We start from the raw sequence: 27,169 nt of genomic DNA, 5'->3' as shown, positions 1-27,169 counted from the left end.
GTGGGCTACTGCCTACTAGGAAGTTTATTGAAACTGTCCAAATCCATTTTTTAATGGATTGCTACAGCTAGCAGACAAAAGAGGCTTTCACTCCATTGGTCTGGGCTGAATTCAGTCCTAGGTCCCATAATTGAAAGATCAGTACCTAATACACTGTACCACATTAATAATCATGTTTATTTTTGTAGTGTAAGGTTAATGTTTGGGTGATAAAGCTAACCATAACCTTTGCTAATTTGCTTTTACGGTAACTATACTGTACCATTAGTGTTTGTATATGCCTCAGGCCTGCGTTCGAATCTTTAAAAATGACAGGTCGGGGAAACTGGAACTTGACTGCACACAACAATGTTACAGATTGGTTTTCCTGTGAACATAGTAGGGTACTTTATTAAATTTCGAACTATTTGCCATTGAGGGATTTTGTGAGCATTGGCTTCTCTTATACTTTAGGCCAATGCTTACAACATCTTGTTGTATGATTCTTTTCCTACTGTTTGCTGTTGTGTTGCAATATGAATGATACTTGGTGTGCACATTAATTGGCCACACAAGCTTTGATACATACTACACTCTTGAATTATTTTCAATAAAGTGAAGCCCTTTGAAAAATTGTTCCAGAGAAATTGTAGCTCACATCGTTTGCTTTTATGCATGAGACCCCCCCCCCCCCCCCCCCCCGCCTTCCCCGGGTTTAATAATTGGTTAACGTGTAGAAAAGGGCCAACTCTGCCACATCGTTTTTGGTTTCTTATATTGGCCTCATGGAAAGTCTTTAATAGCATGTTTACAGGCTGGCACCAAAGGCATAAGCAGTGTGTTCATTCCTGTACTCACACACAACTGCAGGCAGCTACTGGCCTGCTTTTGCCCCTTCCTGTTCTCCCACCACCTTTTTGAAGGCCTTTGTGGAAGCTGACCTAAATTGGAGTTCCAAATACTGATGAACTGCTTCTTGGGGAGGTGGGGGGTGTGGGGTGGTGGTGATGAACTGCTTCTTGGGGAGGGGGGAGGGCAACAGGTTCCCTTGGTTCACTGGAAGTATTAACACAAGGTGCAATTTCTGATGTCTCTGGATTCTGGTGTGCATTCTGAATGCATTGCCCATTCTTCTGTGCCTTTAAAATAAGCCTAAACAAATTTCTAGGGCAATGTCTGGAATAAAGCTTTTTTTAAAAAAAAGGTATGCAGATTAGCGATAACTGTATTTACTATTTATTTCTGACATTGGTCAAAACTTTATTGATGATTAAGTAGCTCTGCCCCTGTTTTGTGTTGTGGATACAGCTGGAATCGTCAGAAGAAGTCCTGCAGAAAGCACTGTCATCTAATGCGGTCATGACCCTCTTTGAACAGGAGATGTCAGAGCTCCGTAGCAGTATGACTAGCTTACAGGATAAAGAACAAACAATAGCAAGAAAAATGCAGAATGTCAATAAGAACTTCCAAAATATTTCAGACACCTGGAAACAAAGCTTAAATGAAATACACAGTGAGATTGCAAACTTGAAATCCGAGTCAAAGAACATGCATTACAAAATATCATCAGAAATTAATACAGTTGAACAAGGCGTGAAGGATCTCACTGAAAAGATGAACGATTTAGAAGTGAGTACCATAAGAAATACAAACGCAATCAAGCAACAAGAGGAGGAGGATTTAGGTGGCCTTGAGAAGCAGGCAAATTGGAATACGAGAACCATTGAGAGATTAGCTGAACAACAGATCAATTTGATTTCAAAGGATAGAGAGTTAGTGGAAAAACTGACTGAGTATGTACCTAAACTTGAAGAATGTCACAAGCATCTTCCCTCAATTGATGAGGGTGTCCATTCTATCCTTAAGGTTTCCAGCGATCTCCTCAGCACTGAGAAGAAAATAGATCGCATGACAGTCCAGATATTTAACTTGGAGGACAATATGCTAAAAGTCATAACTGAGATACTAGATATAAAAAAAGAGCTGGAAATGTTACTATCTGATCATGCCATTTAAAAGTAAATAATCTGAACGCCACAAAAGTTGCGGTGGAACATAATAGAACTAGAAGAAAAAAGGGAAGAGTCCTGAAGAAGCATTCTACAATTAAAACCAATGCTCCATTATACTGCGTGCACAAGTGTAATTGAACAGCGAACATGCATGAGGCACAGATTTGATGCTTTCTAGCTTTGCTTTTGAGGAAAGCAAAGTTCCCTTGGTGAAAACTTAATCATCTGCGTCAAAAGCTGGTTATTGGGCTTCAACTGCTGGTAAAAGAAATGACAGGACATTTCCAACTTCTGCGAGATGAGCACCATTAGTAGTGGCTCAAGGCGAAAGATTGCATTGGACTAATACAAAACTGCAGTGGAAAGCTTGTTAAAAATTAGTCTTTGTAGAGCTTTTAAAAAGTTGCGGGTGAATTGAGATTTTTGGGTTGATCTGACAAAGACAAACCCTTTAATATTTTTCTCACTCTGTATGTAACTATGGTCTAGTATTTAGAACCAACATGATTAACACTTTTATGCATGTACCGCACAACATTTTAACTAAAATTAGATGAAAGTACAAATTGCTGTTCTGGCTCCATTCCAAGGTGAGAGGCATGGGAACAGTATAATTTGTAATTTTCAAAAAATAAATAGATCATAATGTTTGTTTTCTGCCTTTTTTTTGTAGAATTGATCATTTTACGCCAGTGATAATATCTCCATTGAATGAAACATTGACAGCAATTTGAAGGATATGAGTAGTGCCTAGCAACGTGTATGTGTGTTTGTGTGTGAAGGTAACCTAACCCTTCAGGGATTGAGGTTGGAATCTTCCAAATTTTAAAAATTCTCGGGACCATTTCCGGGTCAGTTTTGTTCGGCAGTGTGCTTTACGGCGTAACCTGGAAGCTGGCAGCTGAACAGCAGGCCCTGCCAGGTATCCCTCCCAATTAGGGAAGGCTGATTGGGAGGGGTTCTAGAGGTGGGAGCTCTAGTGCTGAAGTGCTGCCCACTTCACTTCAAGGGTGGGCAACAACTCTTACTGAGGCCCAAGAAGCAGTAATGTCAGGGAAACACTGGAGCCACCAGCAGCATCAGTGAAGAGCCTGAGACACAAGGCCCATGGCGATTAGAGATACCTGCTACGAATTGAGGAAAATTAAGATTAAAAATGAAATTGGGATAAAATATAAAGGAAGATTGATAAGGGCAACTGTTTGATATGCGAATTAGCATACCAGTGCGAAAAGCAAGTGTTTACCAATGTAACAAGGGGAGCAAAATGAGGTTCAGAAGAGGTACTTTCAATGTGGAGAGATGAGGGAAATGGCACTTGTGCTAAAAGCTGGGTCCACAGGGTGGGTAACATCAAAGGGAAAGAATGATATATCTATAGCACAGTAACTGGGGAAAGGGACACAGTAGAAGCAGCTACTATCATAGCCACGCCCAGCTGCAGAAAACAGTCTCCCCCGAAAACAAGTTATTGCCAAAAAGTGGCTGGTTAAAATCCCAAAACTCGAACAGAGATGATTCACTGAGACTGAAGAATGTTTTCCCAAATGTGAGTAAATTACCTGGACATGGTGACTAGCTACTGATTTATGGCAGAGTTGTATAATAGTGGATGTTTTTTGGGAAAAGGGGCATCTCATAGATAGTTGGGAACAAAAGGATAATTTGATGCGAGACTGTATGTGTGTGTGTGTAGCCATCAGTTCCGTTAAGTGTAGTGTTGCAGTGTATTATAATCCTTATGTTAATAAATATTTTTTATTGATTGATCACAAAATGGCTGGACTATTCTTCCCTGGTTTGTATATCTTTTCTCACTGTATACCAAATTGAAAATGTACACTAGTAAGATCGGGTGTTCCGTGTTACCCTTCTGGGTTTTGGGATACCCTCGCATTTAACACCAGTGAGGTTCTTAAGGTATTTGTTCACAAATTCCATACTCAATGACAAAGCTGTGAGACGGGGAGTCCGCCGCCTTGCCATTTTCTGCTGGTATCCGTTAAATTTCAATCGCTTGTTATGCGTCCTGCACCTCCCACTGAGCAGTCGCCTCCGTTTACGGGGTGCAGATGCAGCAGGGGGCATGCATAATTGCTGAATTGTCCAGGCCTTGCTGCATATGGGCATAGATGCTTCAGTATTGACAGAGTTGCAAATATTACAATTATCAGCAAACATCACCACTTCTGGCCTTATGGAGTGAAGGTCATTGGGCCTAGGATTCTGTGAATGAATACGTAAAAATGTAAGGAAACAAATACATATTGCAATCAAAGACCATAGGAGTTCTAAATTAGGACAATTATTTTTAATAGGGAGAAATGTACGATAGCAAGCTGGAGAAAGTGTATTGGAAACTGGGAATATTATATAATTAGTAGACAGTAACCTGTTTTGTGAGGTATATAATGGCATCCTACCCTGTGTGTATACCAAATGATGTGGTGATTGTAAGAGTCATATCCTAAGTAACTACTGTAACAGTTATTCCATTCAGCAAACCCTAAGCAAGCATTGGATTTTAATTGAATTTGCATGACATATTTGCAAAAACAGGCCACATTAACACTAAAGCTCTTGTACAGTTTTTTGCAACTTGTAATAATAGCACCTATCAGTCTGTTTATGACCTGTGTCCTGTAATGCTTCTACAAGTCAGTTGTGTCTGTCAAAATAAAGTAAAGTTTATTTATTAGTCACAAGCAAGGCTTACATTAACATTGTAATGAAGTTACTGTGAAATTCCCCTAGTCGCCACACTGGCGCCTGTTCAGGTAAATGCACCTAACTAGCACGTTTTTCAGACTGGGGGGGGAAAACGGAGCACCCAGAGGAAACCCATGCAGACACGGGGAGAATGTGCAAACTCCACACACAAAGTGGCCCAAGCAGGGAATTGAACCCAGGTCCCTTGGCGCTGTGAGGCAGCAGTGCTAACCACTGTACCACCATGCCACCCTACACTCATTCTGGATTGATTACCTGAAGGATAGTTATTTCTGTTAGTTATCCCTGATACTGTCACAACAGTTTACTCAATATTAGCCAAGTAGAGCTGCCTATAGAAGTTTAGTAAGAACTTTAACAACACCAGGTTAAAGTCCAACAGGTTTATTTGGTAGCAAATGCCATTAGCTTTCGGAGCGCTGCTCCTTCGTCAGATGGAGTGGAAATCTGCTCTCAAACAGGGCACAGAGACACAAAATCAAGTTACAGAATACTGATTAGAACGTGATTAGAATTTGTGTCTCTGTGCCCTGTTTGAGAGCAGATTTCCACACCATCTGACGAAGGAGCAGCGCTCCAAAAGTTAATGGCATTTGCTACCAAATAAACCTGTTGGACTTTAACCTGGTGTTGTTAAAACTCTTACTGTGTTTACCCCAGTCCAACGCCGGCATCTCCACATATAGAAGTTTATGCAGGTATCGTCATCCAGTTTTCACAGGACTACATTCTATTGTTACTGTACCACATTCCCACACGGAACATTGGCTCAGTTTTTCGGAACAATTTATTTTGGTGAGACCAAAGCAAAATTTGAAATTCTCTTTTTGAGAAATCCAAAGGAACCCAACCATCTTGCTACACAATGGAGAAAAAGGACATCTAACAGAAATGACTACCCCGAATATCAAACCATTAGGGATCTTCAGTACCTTCAGACTCATTTCTGTAACAAACTCAGAGACTCTGCAGCATTAGCATGTAGATGTTATGGTAGTTGTGAAGGTGCAGAAGAACTCCCTGAACAGGAAAGACAGGAATGTGGAGAAGTTGCAGTACTCCAAACAGCAGTCAAAAGCTGTGAAATTTATCATTATATGGCAAGCGTTTAAATATGCCTCCCTTTTATTTACACTGATACTCAATGGTTGATTACATTTTATTTCAATATTGCACATTTTTATATCAAACCAGGTAGTCTCTTAGGTACACCACCATATAGAATAATAGATTTTTTTTTCAAAGCCATGTTAATTAAAGATGAAATTGAAGTGCAATTGCTTCAGAAGTCAGAAATATCAATCAGTTTTTCCCATTGCAAAACAAGAATGAATCTTCATATTCAACTCCTGTTCAGTAGATTTACTAATTACAACTACAGAACGTCTCTACTGATTGCAAGGAAATGTAGAATTGCAGGTACAATCAGCAACACACTTGTATCGAGGAGGAGCTGAACCAAATCAAGTCCTGGTCACAGAACACGGTGCAGGCAAAAAAAGATGCACTGGGTGAAACTCTATGGTGGATTTCTCCAGGCTCTGGCCCCAAATCCCTGAAGCTGCATGCCACAGTGATTATTATTGCATTGAAGGATATTCTACATACTGCACTCAATCCCTGCACCGTGCTGCAGAGTTGGAATTGCAGAATTTTAGTTGCAGGAGCTTCCAATTAAACGCAGCCCTATAGACTCAAATCTTGAGAGGCTTCAGCAATTAACCGAGTAACCATGGGGACTGAATGAACAGTCAGCAGTGGAGAGGCTATATGTGAAAGCTAAAAGAAACTGTACATTCTTTCCTGTAGGTGAGAAAAGTCCCTTTTTTGATACAACTGAGTGTTACTCCCCCAGTGAGAGCACAAAGTCAGATAAGTGCTCTTGCCATAGCCAGACTTCTAACACAGATGCTATATTCACTCTTGAGATTAAGCATAATCCATTTACGAGAATGCAGCATTTGGAAATATTTTATGCCCCAATATATTGCACGTAATTTAAAGACTCTTGCGTGCTGCATGGAATTTGAGTGAAATTTGTCACTACTTTCATACAAACCAGCAACAATTAAAAATTGAGAAAACCAATGTGTAGATAGCACCACCAAGGATTCTCATGGCGCAATCTTAGAATTTATTTTGTAAATGCAGAATGGGTGGAAAAATGGGAGAAGTTGCGCCATTTTTTTCAGTGAGCCACGAGTTGCAATCTTATGGCACTTAAATTTATAGGGTGGGTGGGAGCCTGAGCTCACCAGTTAAGCCAGCCGCAGAGCTCTTGGGCGCTATTGTACAGGTGCCCTGATCTCCCAGACTTTGGGATACCCTCTCCCCCAATCACTCCTTGTACTGGTCTCCACCTAACCCCCCACCCCACCCCCTCTGTAGAAATTGGGACACCCCCCCGTGATCACTCCCTGTGCCAGTCGCTATCCCAACCACCCACCCCCTGCCAATCACCACACCTGCAGAATTCCCCCTTCCCTCCCGACCACCCCCCTGCAGAGCTCCCCTTTCCCTCCCCAATCACCACCTCTGCAGAGCTCTCCCATGTCATTAGACGCACCACCATTCATGCTCCAGCCCCACAAGCTCAATCCCGTTGGCACTGCCCCGGCACACTTATGGTGCCTGGTGGGCAGTGTCAGGCTGGCATTGTCCCATGGGCACTGTCTGGCCATGCCACCGACCATCCAGGGGCTTCAATGATGAGTAGTGCCAGAGCTCATGAAAATGCAGCCACTCCATGCTTACATCATGTGACCCCCCCTCCCCCATTTTCAATTTAACCTTGGTTAAGTTTCTGGGCCTCACAAATCAGGTGGCTAAAGAGTGGGACAGACACACTGTTGGATGTAGGAGATAAGTGTCTTTCCACTTACCTGCTGGATTCAGAATATTGGGTACATTAGTTCCCAGCAATCAGAAACCTTCAACCCTTCCAACCTCTCTCCCCCACCCCCACGAACCCTTTCAATCTTGCCTCCAACACCTTTAAATGTGTTATAATGATATAAAAGGCACCAATTGCTCAAAAGGAATTGTGCAAATCTATTGTGGGTTAATTTACTATCCTAGGCATGCAAGCATATATACATGAAAAGAAAGCTTGAGAATATCAGAGCTGCAGGGCTGTGGTGTGTGCTCTGCTCCAGGCGAAAGTGAAACTGAGACGGGATCACATGAGACTTAAGTGACAGCATGCTGCTATTCCTTAAAGGCATTTTACAACAACAACTCCCTCCTTATCCCAGTATGGCCTTCATTCTCTTTCACAAGGCTTCAGATTTCACCTTCCCCACTCATGAAAAATCCTTCTATATGCCCCCTGCTCTGGCCTCCCATTTCCCTTGTGGCCTGTGACCTTCCCTGATCCAGTCTACTATTTGGTTCCGGGCTTTGATTTTTCATCACTGGCTCCTGCCCTCCCCCACCACCCTTACCCATCAATCTCGTCGATCACCCAGGATCTGCATCCCCCCCAGCCAACCCTTTGGTCTGGCTGCTTTGGTGACAAACAGATTCAGAAAGTGGTCATTGGGACCTGCTGTTAACTTCAGCAGGATCTGAGGGAAACCCATTTTTCCAGGTATACCAACCTCAAATCAGCAGCAACCCACTCCCAACCCCCATGTTAATAACCTTGACATCTACATTGGGATGAAGTTTAGTTATTAGTGTCACAAGTAAGCTTACATTAACACTGCAAAGAGGTTACTGTGAAAATCCCCTAGTTGCCACACTCCAGTGCCTGTTCGGTTACACACACGGAGAATTTAGCAGACAGAATGCACTAACCAGCATGTCTTTCAGCCTCTGGGAGGAAACAGGAGCACCCGGACGAAACCCATGCAGACACAGGGAGAACATGCAGACTGCGCACAGACAGTGACCCAAGCCAGGAATCGAACCCCTGTCCCTGGCGGCGTGAGGCAGCAGTGCTAACCGCTGTGCTACCATGCCTCCCCTACGAAAGAGCCAAATTTAGTGGCCTTATCTTGGGAACATAGCTGATAGTCTCCTAAAATCTGAAATAAAATAGGTGTATAGAAGTTTCTCCTGTTTTTCTACCCATGCTTCCGGTCTTGTGTTTTTTTTCCCCTGCTCTTCCTCATTGTTCTGATCCTGTGCTGCTCAGTTTTACATTTGTTTCAATTTGAATGTAGAGTTACACCTAGAATAATAACTTGTTTGTTCTCTCCACAGATGCCGTTGACCTTTTTTGCTTCCAGTGCTTCCTGTTTTTGTACCTTTTTAAACATTGTTATAGAAAAATGCTCTGGGTGACATTTTCGCACCCATATAAGAGACCAAACATTTCTCAAAATGTAACAGATTGTGATGTTTCAAGCTTAACACAAGATTAATTTTGCAGTGCGCATTTTCTTTATTTTCTTCATTTATTCTCAGTCACTGGCAAATCTTGTGTTTAATTTCCATCCCTAATTACCTTGACTTTTGCTAGGCCAATTCACTGTGCGGAGAGGGCACGGTGGCACAGTGGTTAGCATTGCTGCCTCACAGCGCCAGGGATCCGGGTTCAATTCCGACCTTGGGTGACTGTCTATGTGGAGTTTGCACATTCTCCCTGTGTCTGCATAGGTTTCCTCTGGGTGCTCCGGTTTCCTCCCGCAGCCCAAAGATGTGCAGGTTAGGTGGATTGGCCATGCTAAATTGCCCCTTAATGTCCAAAAATGTGTTGGTTAGGTGGATTCAATGTGTGGGGTTATGAGGATAGGTTGGGGGATAGGGCCTGAATAAGATACTCTGTCAGAGAGAGTTGGTACAGACTTGATGAGCTGAATGGCAGTGTAGGAATTCTACGATCCTAAGAGGCAGCCACAATGATATATGACTGGAGTCACATAGAGCCCAGACTGGGTAAGGATGGTAGGTTTCCTTCGGTAAAATACATTCGTGAACCACTTGGGTTTTTACAACAATTCAACAGCTTCACGGTCATTTTAATTGATACCAGCTTTTTTATTTCCACATTTCCCCTTCTCTCCCAACTCATGGTGCACATTTCTTTATTTCAAATCATCTCTTCCTTTCACCTCAGTTCCCACTGCTACTCTCTGTGACTTCAATGCCACCCAGTTCCTTCTGCCATTCTTCTAAACCCATCCCATTCCAAAATGATAATGTTTTTGCCTTCAGGTCACACTTGCAAACCTCTCTTCCTTTTTGCTCGCACGTTTTCAGCCTGATATATTTCTTCAAGTACACAAGAGATAAAGGCAGAAGTAAACCACACGATCCGTTGAAACTACTCTGTTGTTCAATACAACCATAGTTAATCTTGGCCTTTGTAGGAGTTTTTCAGAGATCCATGTATTTTGCTGGCTTCACGCAGGAGATTTCTCTTTATTAATACAGCTCAGCAAATACAAAGAAATCACTGGAGACAGTAGTTTCTGGTTGAAGATTTACTTTATTGATCCAGGCCTGGTTTCCACCATGGAGGGAGAGCAATTTAAGATGGCTCAAATTACTCTAATTAAATTATCAAGACATTCTGTAATTATACTTCTTCAGAAATCATCTGCCCGCTTACTCTGTCCAGCTTAAACGATGGACCAATCATGTTAATATCGATTATTTGCCTTGGCCAATTACATTCTACTCTCTGGCAGCATGAGAATTCATTGGTCCATAGAATCCGGAAGTGGCCGCCCACTTGTCTCTTAGCAATCTCTATTACATAGCTAACAGAGTTCAAAGGCATCTTTCCCACTGTCTCTGCATAGCGTTCAAGAGTTTCCATTCTCACTGTCTGCTAAATATTTTTTATCAGTAAAAAATGAATTGTCTCATTCATTTGGTGTCTGGGAACTATACTGATAAAAACTATGCTCTATGGCGGTATTGTTCTTAAAGAATGTGGTTCATCTCACTTAGCTTTTATCCCATTATGCCTTTGGGGCAGTCTGTATTTGTCCAAGGTGTACAGAATACTTTCAAAAATACATACTTAAAATCTCTAACAGTCGTTATATGTGTTTCTATGCAACTGTACCTTTGTAATTCCAAGTACATCATACTTTTTCTGTACTATATTCATTTCTAAATTAGTCTACCCTGATTTTATTAGTCTTTTAGTACCAATCTACCTTTATTTCCTCTAACAGCCTTCAACACCACTTTCCTTCCCGCTCCCCATATCCCTTTGGGGCGTGTAAGCAAAATAACAATAATGAAGAAAATTGCGGCACTTAAAGAGTAACCAGATAGCTTTCACCCTAGGATTTTAAAAGAATTAGATGAGAACATTTCAAATGCCATAAATATAATCTTCCAAAGATATGGTGGATCTGAAAATTACATCTGTTGCTTTGATATTCAGATGAGAGGAGAAAAACCAGGGAACTACAAACATGTTAGCTTAACATTGTTGTCAGGAAATTGCTAGAGTTGGTCTTTAAGGATGGGGTAACTGAACATTGAATTGAGAGCATTTTATTGATCTGGCTAGGAAATTGGATGGCAAGAGACAGAGATTCAGGAGAATGGATAGGTACTGTAATTGGCAGGATGTGACCAGTGGTGTCCTGCAAGGATCTATGTTGGGCTTCAACTATTCACTGTATTTTCTGAATGATATAGCTGATGAAATAGAATGTACTCAGGTTTGCCAATGATACAAGGGTTATGGCATTGTAAGTACACTAGTGTAGATTGAAACATAAATTATAGAGATGTAACAGATTTGCTGAAATAGGCAAAACTGTGACAAATGGATCTCAATGTAGGAAAATGTGAGGTCATCCAATTTGTATGTAAAAAGGATAGATCAGAGTACTTTCTAGGTAGTGAAGAGCTAGAAACAGTGAACAAGTGGACATGCTAAGAGACTTGCCAGAGATGAGGGGTTGGGGGAGGAGTCCATCTATGGTGATCATTGGAACATCATGAACAGTTACAGGAAATAGGCATATAAGATGCTGGCCTTAATAGTTAGAGAGCTAAAATACAAGAGAGTAGATGTTATGCTACGGCTGTATAAAGCTCTGGTTGGACCAAACTTGGAATACTGTGATCATCTTAGGAAGGGTGTATTGGCCTTGAAGGAATGCAGTGTATATTTATGAAGACAATGCCAGAACTCCAAGGAAAGATTACAGAAACTATTGTTTTTTTCTGAGCTTTAGAAGATTAAGGATCTTAATCTTTAGAAGATTAAGTGATTTGATCAAAGTTTTCAAGACATTAGGAGAAACAGATAGAATAACTAGAGAGAAACTATTTCAGTTAGGTATTCTAGGACTAGACCAAACATTCGAGTCAGACCTTTCAAAAGTGCAATTAAAAAATACATCTACATGCAAAAGGTGGGAGAAGTTTGGAACTTTCAAATGTCAATTGATGTTAGATCAATTGTTAATTTTAAATCTGAGATTGATAGATTTTCATTACCTGAAGTAATTAAGGAATATGGGGTTCCATGGAGCTGGTCAGAGACCTGCCATGATTTCCTTGAATGGTGAAACAGACATGAGGGACTAAATGCCTACATCTGTTTTTATGTCACATTTTGTCCTTAGCTTAACCCTTTAGCTCTACTTACAACTTCTACCTGATGCAGAGTGCTGCAACAATATAACAAAATTGAGAATACAAAGAGAAGCAAAGGTGCCTGGATCTTAAAAAATATCACAAGCAAACCAATAATGCACATCTGTTTTGAGTGACAAGTTTGTTTGTCATGTGAGGTTTGTTGACATTCTGTAATCTAAGGACATTATGACCTAAAGCAGACTCCATTGCGTCATAGATTTACCAAAAAAAGAACTAAGAATCACAATTGGTTTGTTGAGAATTTTATGCACAGCTGATTTGTGATGTTACAGGCAGATATATATCTTAATACTTAGATTTTTATTAGAGTAAATATATAATTACTAATGTGCATGTAATAGAATGATTCCTGTTTTAATGTCAGACGAAAATGCTTTGAGGTGATAACTCCATATTAATGATGGCATGTTATGTAAGTAACATTTCACAAAGGCAACCGTATGTCTTGATACCAAATTATTTGGCAGCAGTATACCATTTTTATAACCAAAATGTGTGTTAGCTTGGATCAGATAGCCCTCTTGTCTTGAAAATCAAAGTCCAGAGTTTACATAGGATTACATAAGCTATATGGCACAGAAACTAGCCATTCGACCCAACCAATCCATACATACCACCGATTATGTGCCACTCTAGCTTCCTTCCATCTTTCCTCATCTAAACCTATCATCGTAATCCTCTATGTCCTTCGACCTCATTTGCTTGTCTAACTTCCCCTTAAATAATCTATATGTTTTTTCTAAATTCTCATTTGGACTTGTTGGTGACTATCCTACATTGATGATCTCTAGCTATGCTTTTCCCCACAAGAGGAAACATCTCTCTGTGTCCACTTTATCAAAACCTTTCAAAAGATTAAATACCTTTGTTAGATCCCCCTTCCACCCTCTTATTTCAAGAGAAAAGAGAACCAGCCTGCCAATCCTTTCCTGTTATGTATACTCAATCATTTCTGGGCTTATCGTTGTAAATGTTTTCTGCACCCTCGCCAATGCTTCTAAATACTTTTAACAGTATGCTGACCATCACTGCAAGTGTGATATAACCAGGGTTCGATACAGGTTCAGCATTAATTCCTACTTTTCAATTCTATCACTCTAAAAGTGGTCGAATACTTAGTTTGGTTTTTGATGGGCTTGTTAACCTGTGGCACAACTTTTCGTGCTTGGTGTATTTGTGCATTGAGATCCCTTTATTCCTCTAGCCCACCAAGACTTGCACCTTATAAATAAGAAGTGACTCCCTATCTTCCTATTAAAATAGAATACTTTGCATTTATCTGTGTTGAACTTTATTTGACACATATTTGCCCATTCTGCGGCACGGTGACACAGTGGTTAGCACTGCTGCTTCACAGTGCCAGGGACCCGGGTTCGATTCCTGGCTTGGGTCATTGTCTGCTGAGTCTGCATGTTTCCCCATGTCTGCGTGGGTTTCCTCCGGGTGCTCCAGTTTCCTCCCACAGTCCAAAGATGTGCACAGTTAGGTGGATTTCTTTAAATTCATTCGTGGGACATGGATGTCGCTGGCTGGCCAGCATTTATTGCCCATCCCTAGTTGCCCTTTAGAAGGTGGTGGTGAGCTGCCTTCTTGAATCGCTGCAGTCCATGTTCTGTGGGTTGACCCACAATGCCAATCGGGAGGGAATTCCAGAATTTTGACCCAGCAACTGCGAAGGAACAGCGATATATTTCCAAGTCAGGATTGGCCATGCTAAATTGTCCCTTAGTGTCAGGGTGATTAGGAGGGTAAATATATGGGGTTGCAGGGATAGGACCTGGGTAGGATTGTTGTTGGTGCAGGCTCGATGGGCCAATTGGCCTCCTTCTGCAGTGTAGGGATTCTATGATTCTGCAAGTTTATTAATGTCACAGAATCTTTGCAGTGCAGAAGGAGGCCATGTTATTCATTGAGTCTACACTGGCTTACTAAAAGAGCATTCCCCTGCCTTATACCCTTGTAATATCCTCCTGTCGTTCATTGCAGTCCTCCTCAGTATTGACTATCCTCCCAAATTTGATGTCATTTTCACATTTCAAAATGGTGCTTTTGATTCCAAAGTCCAAATTGTTGATGTAAATTGTGAACAGCAGTGGTCCCAACACTGATTCTTGTGAAACACCACTCTCTGCTGTCTGTCTTTAAACCAACTAGCAATCCACCTTGCCACTTGTCTCCTAACACTACATTCCCTGAACTTAATCATTAGTCTATTATGGAGTAATTTATCATAGGCCTTTTGAAAATCCAGATAAATTGCATCAACTGCACTACCATTATTCTATTAAAATAACCCAACAAGGTTGGTCAAGCAAATATTTCCCTTTTGAAATTCTTGCTAACCATTCATTATTTTTGTTTGGTTCTTTAAATTCTTCTATTCTCTCCTTTAGTGAGGATCCAATGATTTTTTTGTCACCACTGATGCTAAGCTGCCTGGCCTGTAATTCCTTGGGAAAGTTCTGTTCCCCCTATTTAAATATATGAATCAAATCAGCTGAATGCATAATAGAGATGGTGCATTGTCCTTCAAATGAGATAACATGTGTGTGACTGTATTTGTACTTAAGATGGTTTGTAAAATGTCCCATGGCAGTATTTGAGGTGTTCTTCAGGCTAGTACTTCCCCATCAACCAACACAGAGCAAGAACAGATTAACTGATCATTTATCGCATTACTGTCTGGAACTTCTGTGCAAAATGAATGATGTGATTGCTGACTTAATAACCGTTCATAGAATCATAGAATCCCTACAGTGCAGAAGGAGGCTATTCAGCCCATCTGCACCAACTTTCCGACAACAACCCCAACCAGGCCCTATCCCCGTAACCCCTCATATTTACCTCCTAATCCACCTAACCTACAATCTTGAGACACTAAGGGGCAATATAGCATGGCTAATCAACTTAACCCACACATCTTTGGACTGTGGGAGGAAACCAGAGCACCCGGAGGAAACCCACGCAGGCACGTAGAGTACGTACAAACTCCACACAGTCACCCAAGGCTGGAAACAAACCCTGTTCCCTGGCACTGTGAGGCAGCAGTGCTAACCACTGTGCCACCTTCAATACATTTCAAAATAGCTCATTGCACATGAATACATTTTGAGACATCCTTGAGAAATGTGATAAGGTGCTGAATAATTGTTAGTGATTATATAATAAAAGAACAACTAGAATAAGTGAATTTTCAGTTCTATTTTATCGTTACTGAAGCAGTTTGTTTCTCTGTCTATGTAGTGTGAAAGAGCACAAGAAATTACAAGCAAACTTAAAGACCATTCACTGCTGAAGCAAGTAGAATACTTGAAGACGGAAATCATGAAAATGAAGATATGGTCATCCAGTATTACGGAGAAGAGAAATGAGTTGGATGGAAAGCTAGTTTCTCTTTCTGATACCATTGATAAGATAGACAAGAATACAGTTCAAATATCGAGTGATGTCAGCACAAAACTTTCTGGTGTCAGAACTGACATTCGGCGGATATCTGGCCTGGATTCAGATATTAGTTCACTGAAAGATTCCTTACGTGACCTGGAAAAGAAGGTGATAAATATAGAGAAAACTGCCATTCACAACATCGGAAACTTAATTGCGACCAGTGTCGAAAGAGTCACCCAGCTTAAGAATTTGATATCTGGAAATGCAGACAAAATTGAATCAATACAGAAGAAGTTGACGGAATTGAAGGCTGAAGACGATAAACTTTCAGACAGACTTTTGAGTCTGGAAAGCAGTCGAGCTAAACTTATCAAAGCGATTATGTTTGCCAATGACCTGAAACCCAAAGTTTACAACCTCAAAAAAGGTTTCTCTCTCCTCGAGCCACAGGTAAACGATCTCATTGGAAGGATTGGTCGAATTTCTTCCGACCTCCTGAAAAGAAATGAGGAAATTGCCAACTTAAGGAAAGAATTAGCGAACTGCAGTGCAAATGTAAATGACAACCAGGGTGCAAAAGATCCACTCAGTCAGGTCACTACTGTGGGACAGTGATCGTAGATTTTTCATAGAGCAAGATAAGTAATTGGAGTTTTTAATTATCATGATTTAATGTTGTCAATCTGATTTGCATTCTTGTCAAAGTTCTTTTTTTATGGTGTCGTTAGTGAGAATATGGAGTTGTGTTGCAGAATTGTAAGCATCACATTACAAGATGTTTAATTTCCTTTCTTCTATGATGCTGAAAAACTCAAAGATGCAGTGAAGACAAACAAGTGATATTTCGTCAAATGACAGCAGAAGATTGGAATTCACATGATGCAATATATTTTCAGAACAAATTATGTTTCTTTTATTTAAAAAAATAAAATGTTTTACATGCATATATTTTATTGCCATTAGTATTTACTGATGCTGCAGTGTCACTGAGTAGTACCAAGTTGCTTGAAAACTTTCACCAGGTTTGATTAGAAGTAAGCTTAAAACACCCACGTGTATTATAGCAGAAGTAATGATCCTGAAACAGAACCACGAGATCCTAGTGTAACACTTAATGGGCGCGATCTTAACACTTGCTGCACCACTCCATCAACGTGGCGAGCCGGGAAGATAGTGTGAGAGGGTGCAAATCAGATTGCTATCTTCCCAGCCCCTTTTTACCGGCCAGAATGGTTTCATGCCCAGAAAAGGGCTGAGAGTCAGCGCAGACTGGATGGGCCAGATGGCCTCTTTCTATACTGTAGGAATTCTATGATTCTTCCATTATTTTATCTTCAATCTTTATGTACCAACACCATTGATGGTGTGTTGAATTGCTTATCTTTAGCACATTAAAGAGCTGTGTTTTTGCTCTTATTTAGTTTTAAATTTCCTTAAATTGATCCTCATCACTAAAATTACTTATATTACCCAGTCACTTGCAATACAACATAATTCATTGTACGTGTATGATCTTTCTCGGCCTCCTATGGAGATCTCCGGCATCACAGATATCAGTCTTCAACCAACATGATTTACCCGACGTGACATCGAGAAACTGCTGAAGGCAGTTCTGACAATATTCCGGCAATAGAACTGAAGACATGTGCTCCAGAACTTGCCTTGCCCCTAGCCAAGCTGTTCCAGTACAGCTATAACATTGACAGCTACCTGGCAAAGTGGAAATTGCCCAGGTATGTCCTGAACACAAGAAATAGGACAAATCCAACCTGGCCAATTACCACCCATCAGTCTACTCATGATCATCAGTAATATGATGGAAGGGGTCAGCAACAGCACTATCATGTGACACTTACTCAGCAATAACCAGCTCAGCAGACGTTCAGTTTAGGTTCCACCAGGCTTAGCCCCTGATCTCTACTGCCTTGGTTCAAACATGGACAAAAGAGCTGAACGCCAGGGAGATATGGTGAGTGACTGCCCTTGATATCAAGGCCCTAACAAAACTGGGAGTCAATGGGAATTAGGGAAAAACCCTCCACTGATTGGAGTCTTACCTGGCACAAAGGAAGATGGTCAATCATCTCAGCTCCAGGACATCACTGCAGGAGTTCCTCAGGGTAGTGTCCTCGGCCAACCACCTTCAGCTGCTTCATCAATAACCTTCCTCGTATCATAAGGTCAGAAGTGGGGATGTTCGCTGTGACCGCATAATATTCAGCACCATTCGCAACTCCTCAGATACTGAAGCAGTCCATGTCCAAATGTAGCAAGACCTGGACAATATCCAGGCTTGGGCTAACTAGTGGCAACTAAAATTCACGCCACACAAATGCCAGACAATAACGGTCTTCAACAACAGAGGAACTAACCATCGTCCCTTGACATCCAATGGCATTACCATCGCTGAATCCCCCACTATCAATATCCAGGGAATTACTAATCACCAAAAACTGAACTGGACTAGCCATATAAATACGGTAGCTATAAGAGTAGGCCAAAGGCGAGGAATACTGAGGCGAGTAACTCACCTCCTGAGGCGAGTAACTCACTTCCTGACTCCTCAAAGCCTGTTCACCATCTAAAAACACAAGTCAGGATTGAAATGGAATACTCTTCAATTGCCTGGATGAGTGCAGCTCCATCAACACTCGAGAAGCTCGATATCATCCAGGACAAAGCAGCGCACTTGATTGCTACCCCTTCCACAAATATTCACTCCCTCTACCCCAACAATCAGTAACAGCACCGTGCACCATCTACAAGATGCACTGCTGAAGCCACCCTCCTGCCCTTGCCTCCACCGCCCTGCCATTCCCTTCCCTTGACCCCTATCTTCTCTTCATTCACCTGTGGCCATGGTCCCTCAGGGATCCAATCGTCTCCTTAAGTGAATTCCAGGCAACAGCCACTGCCTATAAGGGAGAGCTGCCATTTCTGCTCCAGGGTCTATTATCCTGTGAGGGTCTTACCCTGGCCAGCTAAGTGCTTGATCGGCATTTAATTTGGTCAGGCCTCATCTTCAGATGTGAAGCGAATTTCCCATCCATTCTCCAATTGGTTGGCTGAACTCAAACCAATTACATTTAATTGGGCCCTATGACCCTTAGTTATCGATTATAGTCAAGGGAAACAGCATCTCAGCTCTTTGGGACACTTCATATTAAATATGTTAAAAGCATTATATAAATACGAGTTGCTGTTGTTGTTGGCTCTTCCTACATGTCTAATTATCAGTTAATTTTGATGTGTAGCAATAGAATATCATTAGATTGTACACACTGACTTGATCTTGGATGCCCCCATCACAACATGTAGGGAAGAATGGGGAGGACTTCAGGGAGTGGAGAATTCTTAATCTATTTGAAGAATGAAAACGACACTACCAGGGTAAGGAATCTTAATTTGCATTTTGCTTTTAACTTTTTCCACACAATGCATACACTTCGAACAATATTGTCCAATACATTAGTCACCAACTACATGTGTCAAATTGGGATGCTGGGTGTGGATAATTGCACTTTTGTTAGTAAATTGAAGTGATTCATAGACACCATCTTTAGATATATGATCAGAATACATATCTGATGTATGTATTCATTCATGTATCGATATAATACCTTATCCCTGCATCCTGCAGCATTCTCATTTGGCTAAACCTACTAACCGTATCCTTTGATAGTGGCGTGACCCCATTGACCAAGTCACATCCTAACATCTTCTCTTACTCCTCCCTTTGTGTTTCTTTAAAATCCTTGTTACCTACTGCCCACTTCTTCCAAACGCTCCCTCCCTGGATATATCTTCCTCCTTTCCTCCCTCACTGAATAACTCCTCAGAATGATGATTTCAATCTGCACTCCCTATCTTCTTGCCCCCTCTTCTGAATTCTGCCCTCCTTTAGCTCTAATTGTATCCTGGCATAGAAACTGTCATGTGAATTCATGGCCACAATTTCTCATCTTCCTTAGCCTCTATGAAGTATTCACCATGGCATAACATTGTCCTCTAATGCCTGTTTTTGTCTTGCTCAGTAGGATTGCTCTTATGTGTTTCCATTCTTACCAACATTGACATATTCAGAGCTTTTTTCTCCACTTTCAGACCATCATCTTAGGCTGTGGTGGTGCCATCTGCTGACTGGCCCCAGAGTAACTAACGTGATCCCCTCGGGGCCCATTCTCAGCTCCCTTCTTCCTCAATTCCATACATCCCCTTGGTACCATCATCTGCTGACATTGGTCAGTTTCCACATGTAGGCTGATAACGCCCAGCTCTGCCTCTCCGCCTCTCTCTCGATCCCTCCACCGCCTTTATTCTGTCAGACTGATAATCCAACATCCAATCTTCAATGAAACATGATTTATTTCAGCTAAGTATTGACTAGGGAATCGTTTTCAACTCTTGACAAAAACACAGAATGTTCACCAATCAATTACCTCCACCTCAGCTACTGTTTCAGAATGAACCAGATAGTTTGCAATCTCAAGATCATTTTCAGTGGTGACCTGAGCCGCCAAGTACATATCCTCTCCAATCCTTAAGACTTTTTATTTCTACCTCCACCCTTACCCCAACCCATCAGCCAGTGAAAACTTGGTCCATTCCTTCAGTGGCCATGTCCTAACTTGCACTGTCCCACTTTCCCATCATCCCTCTTCCTGCTGACTAGCATTGACTCTAGTCCCACAACGTCTTAGTTTTAACATAAAATTTTACACTTCAATCGCTTCACTGTCTTACCCCACCCTATCTCTATAGCCGTCTCCAGACTGTAACTCTTTGAGCTTGTAGTTTCTCTGACTCTAACCTCTGGTTCCTCCCTCCTTCCTTCATCCCAGTATCAGATGAGATTAGGCAGAAAAATAAAATTGAGCATTTCACTTAGTTGTCTCATCCTTTTGACCTAAAATACCTCTGTCCCCTTTTCTCATATAGTGTCCCATCCTAACATACCACTTACAGCTGATCCTTTTTGTCAAGCTTCTGATTGTCTTTCCTAACACCCTCCACTTTAGCTGAATGATATTTTCCCTTCATTCTTCTGTGAAGCTATGGGATGTTTTTTCTATCCTGTCGGTGCTTGATCTATGCAAATTGTTGTATTTATAAAACTGCAGAGTTCCACTGTTATCAATGTACTGAAGTTTTCCTTTTCCAATGAATTTATGTGAAGGGGTCATGAAATGATTGAATCACATACTCCTGTCCTAAATAAAAATGAGAAAGAACTTTTGGCAATGTAGAATGTACTTTGAGAATAATTCATTCAGGAAAATGAATAAGGTTGGGTTGATTTATGATGAGATCAGTTTGCCATGGGCGCAAACTAACGCAACTAGCAGTTTTCAAGAAAAGAACTGCAGATGACATACTGCTATGGGATTAAATGTGCAGTACATGAACTTCTTGCAAAACAAAATGAAACTCCCCATCTTGAGACATGCATTCAAAACCTTTTATTAACAAGAATAACAACATGTAATTCCCCCTTAAAACCAGAAATGAAGGCCTCAATATTAATCTCTCCTCAATCGGGTGGGAGAGAGTCGAGATCGTTATTAAACAGTCAAATTCACAAATATCCCGAACAGTGGATATCATGATGTACGAGAGTCCCATTGTGGAGAGGCAGGACCCTTCATTACAGTATTTAAATCTGGCTTCTACAGTTCATTTGGGACCCGAAGTAAGATTCGCTGCAGTTGCATGGATTTCCTGAAGATATAGGAATTCAGCTGTGGAAGGGAAGTAGGATTTACCTGCTCCACAAGGTATACGCCTTTTCTAGCACTACTTGTGGGCCAGGAAGATCTGGAGTGCTCCACTGGCTTGTCAAGGAAGTCTTTAGCTTCCTCTCTATTGATTGTAGCCTCTCCCTCTGAATCATAAACCTCCCCTTTCCAACACTGCTGGCCTTCTAGTCACTTTCAGACTTTCCCATCATCACATTTGTCTAAATCAGTAATAAGTGCTGAGTTGGATGGTGTGCTACTTTTCTCTTCCCTCAAGGCATAGACATCAAAATGTTTGATGATTTTTCTTTGTGCACCTTAGTGAAATAGATTACATTATACATCTATGGGATGTCAGAACAAAATCAAGTTTTATCTTCCGTTTAAATTCCAACACAACTAAAATAGAAGCACAAGATAAGCACCTCAGATGGTAGGATTATACATGGCAATTCCTGATTGGAAGAGTGGAAAGAACAGGCAGCATGGGGGTGTGATGCCGAGTTTAGTGCTATCATGGCCATCTTGCTCATTAAGAAGTTTAACAACACCAGGTTAAAGTCCAACAGGTTTATTTGGTAGCAAAAGCCACACAAGCTTTCGGAGCTCCAAGCCCCTTCTTCAGGTGAGTGGGAATTCTGTTCACAAACATCTTGCTCATGACAGCTAGCTGATGGATTGAAGGTTAAGCTATAAAAATACCTACTGTACCTTCAATTACCTTCCACACTTACCAGAGTCCTTCTCCATAATGAGATGAGTTGGCCAGACTGCACTCCATCAACAACTTCCAAACAGGTAACGGTGCTACCTTTTTCAGTGGTAGATTTAGTTTTATAATTTGCTGAGAGTCATACTTGCTTAAAAAGTAGACAAATTAATTTCAATTGAGTACATTAAGTGTTCCCATGTTGACATCACACAATGTGGACAAATTAAAAGTTAAAGCAAAATACTGCAGACGCTGGAAATCTGCAATAAAAACAGAAAATGCTGGAAAAACTCTGCCGTTCTGGCAGCACCTGTGGAAAGAGGAATTAGAGTCAACCTTTCAAGTCTGTATGACTCTTCTTCAGAGTTAAAGAGAGAGAGAGAAACGTGATGGATTATACACTGTGTAAGAAAGGATGGAGCAGCCAGAGTAGAGTAGAATGTCAGTGATTGGTGGGAGCTAGGAGAGATTGCAACAAAGATGTGTAGGTGACGAGACAGAGGAAGCATTAATGGCAGAAGAAGGTGCTAGTAGTGGTATGATGGTAGGATGTTAGAATGTGATAACGGGACAAACAAAGGCCTGTGCTCAGTGAAACCAAAATTTAACAAGTGACACATGACGCGGTGTGGTGGTTGGGAGGGGGGTGGGTGGCGGTGTGTGGTTTGCCTTGAGGCAAAAATTGTTTTGCACATACAAAAAAGGGTCACAGTCTAAAGTTGTTGAACTCAGTGCTGGGTCCTGAGGCTGTGATGTGCCTCATCAGCTCAAAAATTCAACTTGCATGTTAACAACGTAAGAACTAGGAGCAGGAGTAGGCCATTTTGCCCCTCAAGCCTGCTCCTCCATTCAATAAGATTAGGGCTGATCTTTTCATGGACTCAGCTTCACTTACCTGCCCACTCACTATAACCCTTAATTCCTTTACTGTTCAAAAATCTATCTATCTTTGCCTTAAAAACATTCAACGAGGTAGCCTCAACTGCTTCACTGGGTAGGCAATTCCATAGGTTCACAACCTTTTGGATGAAGAAGTTCCTCCTCAACTCAGTCCTAAATCTGCTCCTGCTTACTTTGAGGCTATGCCCCCATTTCTGGTTTCACCCGCCAGTGAAACAATCTCACTGCTTCTATCTTACCTATTCCCTTCATAATTCATATGTTTCTATAAGATCCCCCTCATTTTTCTAAATTCAAATGAGTATAGTCCCAGTCTACTCAATCTCTCCTCATAAGCAACCCTCTCAACTCCAGAATCAACCTAGTGAATCTTCTCTGCACCCCCTCCAGTGCCAGTATATCCTTTCTCAAGTAAGGTGGCCAAACTGTACACATAGTTCTCCAGATGTGGCCTCACCAGCACCTTATAGAGCTGCAACATATTCTCCCTGTTTTTAAACTCCATCCCTCGAGCAATGAAGGACAAAATTCTATTTGCTTTCTTAATTACCTGCTGCACCTGCAAACCAACTTTTTGTGATTCATGCAAAAGGACACCCAGGTCGCTCTGCAGAGCAGCATGCTGCAATTTTTTACCGTTTAAATAGGGCAGCACAGTAGCGCAGTGGTTAGCACTGCTGCTTCACAGCTCCAGGGTCCCGGGTTCGATTCCCGGCTCGGGTCACTGTCTGTGTGGAGTTTGTACATTCTCCTCGTGTCTGCGTGGGTTTCCTCCGGGTGCTCCGGTTTCCTCCCACAGTCCAAAGATGTGCGGGTTAGGTTGATTGGCCAGGTTAAAAAAAAAAAATTGCCCCTTAGAATCCTGAGATGTGTAGGTTAGAGGGCTTAGCGGGTAAATATGTGGGGGGAGGGCCTGGGTGGGATTGTGGTCGGTGCAGACTCGATGGGCCGAATGGCCTCCTTCTGCACTGTAGGGTTTCTCTGATTCTCTGAAATAATAGTCCATTTTGCTGTTATTCCGACCAAAATGGATGACCTCACATTTACCAACATTGTACTCCATCTGCCAGACCCTCGTCCACTCACTTAGACTATTTATATCCCTTTGCAGACTTTCAGCATCCTCTGCACACTTTGCTCTGCCATCATCTTAGTGTCATCTGCGAATTTTGACACTACACTTGGTCCCCCAATTCCAAATCATCTATATAAATTGTAAACAATTGCGGTCCCAACACTGATCCCTGAGGCACACAACTAGTCACTGATCACCAATCAGAAAAACACCGATTTATTTATTTGCTTTCTGTTAGTTAACCATTCCTCTATCCATGCTAATACATTACCCATAATGCCATGCACCTTTATCTTATGCAGCAGCCTTTTGTGTGGCACCTTGTCAAATGCTTTCTAGAAATCCAGATACACCATATCCACCAGTTCCTCGTTGTCCACCGCGCTCATAATATCCTCAAAGAATTCCACTAAATTAGTTAAACATAGATTCATAGAGGTTTACAGCATGGAAACAGGCCCTTAGGCCCAACTTGTCCGTGCCATCCTTTTTTTTTAAACCCCTGAGCTAATTCCAATTGCCCACATTTGGCTCATATCCCTCTATACCCATCGTACCCATGTAACTATCTAAATGCTTTTTAAAGGACAAAATTGTACCCGCCTCTACTACTACCTCTGGCAGCTTGTTCCAGACTCTCATCACCCTCTGTGTGAAAAAATTGCCCCTCTGCATACTTCTGTATCTCTCCCCTCTCACCTTAAACCTATGCCCTCTAGCTTTAGACTCCCCTACCTTTGGAAAAAATATTGACTATCTAACTGATCTGTGTCCCTCGTTATTTTATAGACCTCTATAAGATCACCCGTCAGCCTTCTACGCTCCAGAGAAAAAAGCCCCAGTCTATCCAGCCTCTTCTTATAACTCAAACCATCAAGTCCCGGTAGCATCCTAGTAAATCTTTTCTGCACTCTTTCTAGTTTAATAATATCCTTTCTATAATAGGGTGACCAGAACTGTACACAGTACTCCAAGTGTGGCCTTACCAATGTCTTGTACAACTTCAACAAGATGTCCCAACTCCTGTATTCAATGTTCTGACCAATGAAACTAGGCATGCTGAATGCCTTCTTCACCACTCTGTCCACCTGTGACTCCACTTTCAAGGAGCTATGAACATGTACCCCTAGATCTCTTTGTTCTGTAACACTGCCCAATGCCCTACCATTAACTGAGTAAGTCCTGCCCTGGTTCAATCTACCAAAATGCATCACCTCGCATTTATCTAAATTAAACTCCATCTGCCATTCGTCAGCCCGCAGGCCCAATTGATCAAGATCCTGTTGCAATCGGAGATAACTTTCTTCACTATCCACTATGCCACCAATCTTGGTGTCATCTGCAAATTTACTAACCATTCCTCCTATATTCTCATCCAAATCATTAATATAAATGACAAATAACAGTGGACCCAGCACCGATCCCTGAGGCACAATGCTAGTCACAGCCTCCAGTTTGACAAACAACCCTCTACAACCACCCTCTGGCTTCTGTCAAGAAGCCAATTTTGTATCCATTTAGATACCTCACCCTTGATCCCGTGAGATTTAACCTTATGCAACAACCTACCATGCGGTACCTTGTCAAAGGTCTTGCTAAAGTCCATGTAGACAACATCAACTGCACTGCCCTCATCTACCTTCTTGGTTACCCCTTCAAAAAAATCAATCAAATTTGTGACACATGATTTTCCACTCACAAAGCCATGCTGACTGTCCCTAATCAGTCCTTGTGTCTCTAAATGCCTGTAGATCCTGTCTCTCAAAATACCTTCCAACAACTTATCCACCACAGATGTGAGGCTCACTAATCTGTAGTTCCCAGGCTTTTCCCTGCAGCCCTTTTTAAACACTCTCCAATGTTCAGGCACCTCACCCGTGACTATCGATGATTCAAATATCTCTGCCAGGGGACCCGCAATTTCCTCCCTAGCCTCCCACATGACCTGCCTTTCATGAACCCATGCTGTGTCTTCCCAATGGGACAATTTCTATCCAGATGTCTCATTATTTCTTCCTTGATGATAGATTCAAGCATCTTCCCCACTACAGATGTTAAGCTAACCGGCCTATAGTTACCCGCCTTTTGTCCACCTTTTTTAAACAGTAGCATCACATTTGCTGTTTTTCAGCTGGAACCGCGCCAAAGTCCAGTGAATTTTGCAGACTAGGCCGTGGATCCCCGCGGTAAGTTAGTTTTATACTCACTGTGCTGCTCTGCGCTGCCATCCGACTGCTCCCTGGAGACTAGGCTGCAGATCCCCAAGGTAAGTTAGTTTTATGTTCACTGTGCTGCTCTACTCTGCCTTTCAATTGCTAAATAGATGTAAAGTCCATGGAACTCTGTGCCTGGCGACAATTCTGTGCCTGGTTTGGTCCCAATTACAGGCACCAGATGGACCCTCCCTTGCAGCTCCTAGGCTGAGCTGGCCAGCAGATCCGGTCTTGGAGGATCGGGTGGGTGAGGGGAAGGGTAATGCAGCCTTAGGGAAGTCCTCAAAGGAATCAGTTGCTTTTCCTCAACCTATAACAAAAAAACGAAAATCTCTACTCATTTCTTGAGTGTTCCCAATGGCCGTTTTAATGGTTGCCATTCAGGCTGCTCAACACTCAACAAGGTGGCCTGTGCATGGCATATGTTCTAACCACTTACACTTGAATTTTCTTTTCAGGGTCTTACAGCCAGCATACGACCCAAATTTACATATGTAAGGAGCCTATTATCCTTTTGAAGTGATTTGCCTGTATGAAGAAGAAAGAAGTTAGGTTTATGTCGCTGTTTTCATGACCTCCGAATATTCCAGCGCCAATGAACTACTTTTGAAGTGTAGCAGTGTTATAATGTAACAAAGCGGCAGACAATTTTGGTACAGTTTTTTCCCACAAGCAGTAATGTGATAATGACAGATAATTCATTTTTTGGTGATGTTGGTTGACAGACAATGGCCAAATCTCAAGGTAGAGTTCCCCGGCGCTTCTTTGAAATGGTGGTATAGGATCTCTTACATTGCCTTGAGGAGGCAGATAGGGCCTTGCTTTAATAGCTCAACTGAAAGGCAGCG

The 27,169-nt window shown here is 41.8% G+C and overlaps 1 protein-coding gene across 2 annotated transcripts in view; it reads left to right on the top strand.

Moving 5' to 3' along the window:
* The window catches only part of ikbip (IKBKB interacting protein), a 54,335-nt gene extending 37,702 nt beyond the window's left edge, over positions 1-16,633 (top strand). Inside the window, exon 3 of one of the 2 annotated variants that reach the window (XM_078234715.1) lies at positions 15,543-16,633. In XM_078234715.1, coding sequence (XP_078090841.1) covers positions 15,543-16,301 — 759 coding nt within the window. In that variant the 3' untranslated portion in view covers positions 16,302-16,633. The remainder of the gene's footprint in view (positions 1-15,542) is intronic. The other variant, XM_078234717.1, reaches the window with a different exon arrangement.
* Positions 16,634-27,169: the final 10,536 nt, after the last annotated feature.

Source organism: Mustelus asterias, chromosome 19 (genome assembly GCF_964213995.1).
Source record: "Mustelus asterias chromosome 19, sMusAst1.hap1.1, whole genome shotgun sequence".
NCBI lineage: Eukaryota > Metazoa > Chordata > Chondrichthyes > Carcharhiniformes > Triakidae > Mustelus > Mustelus asterias.
Note: the sequence above shows the minus strand (reverse complement) of the source record. Positions and strands in the feature narration are given on the sequence as shown.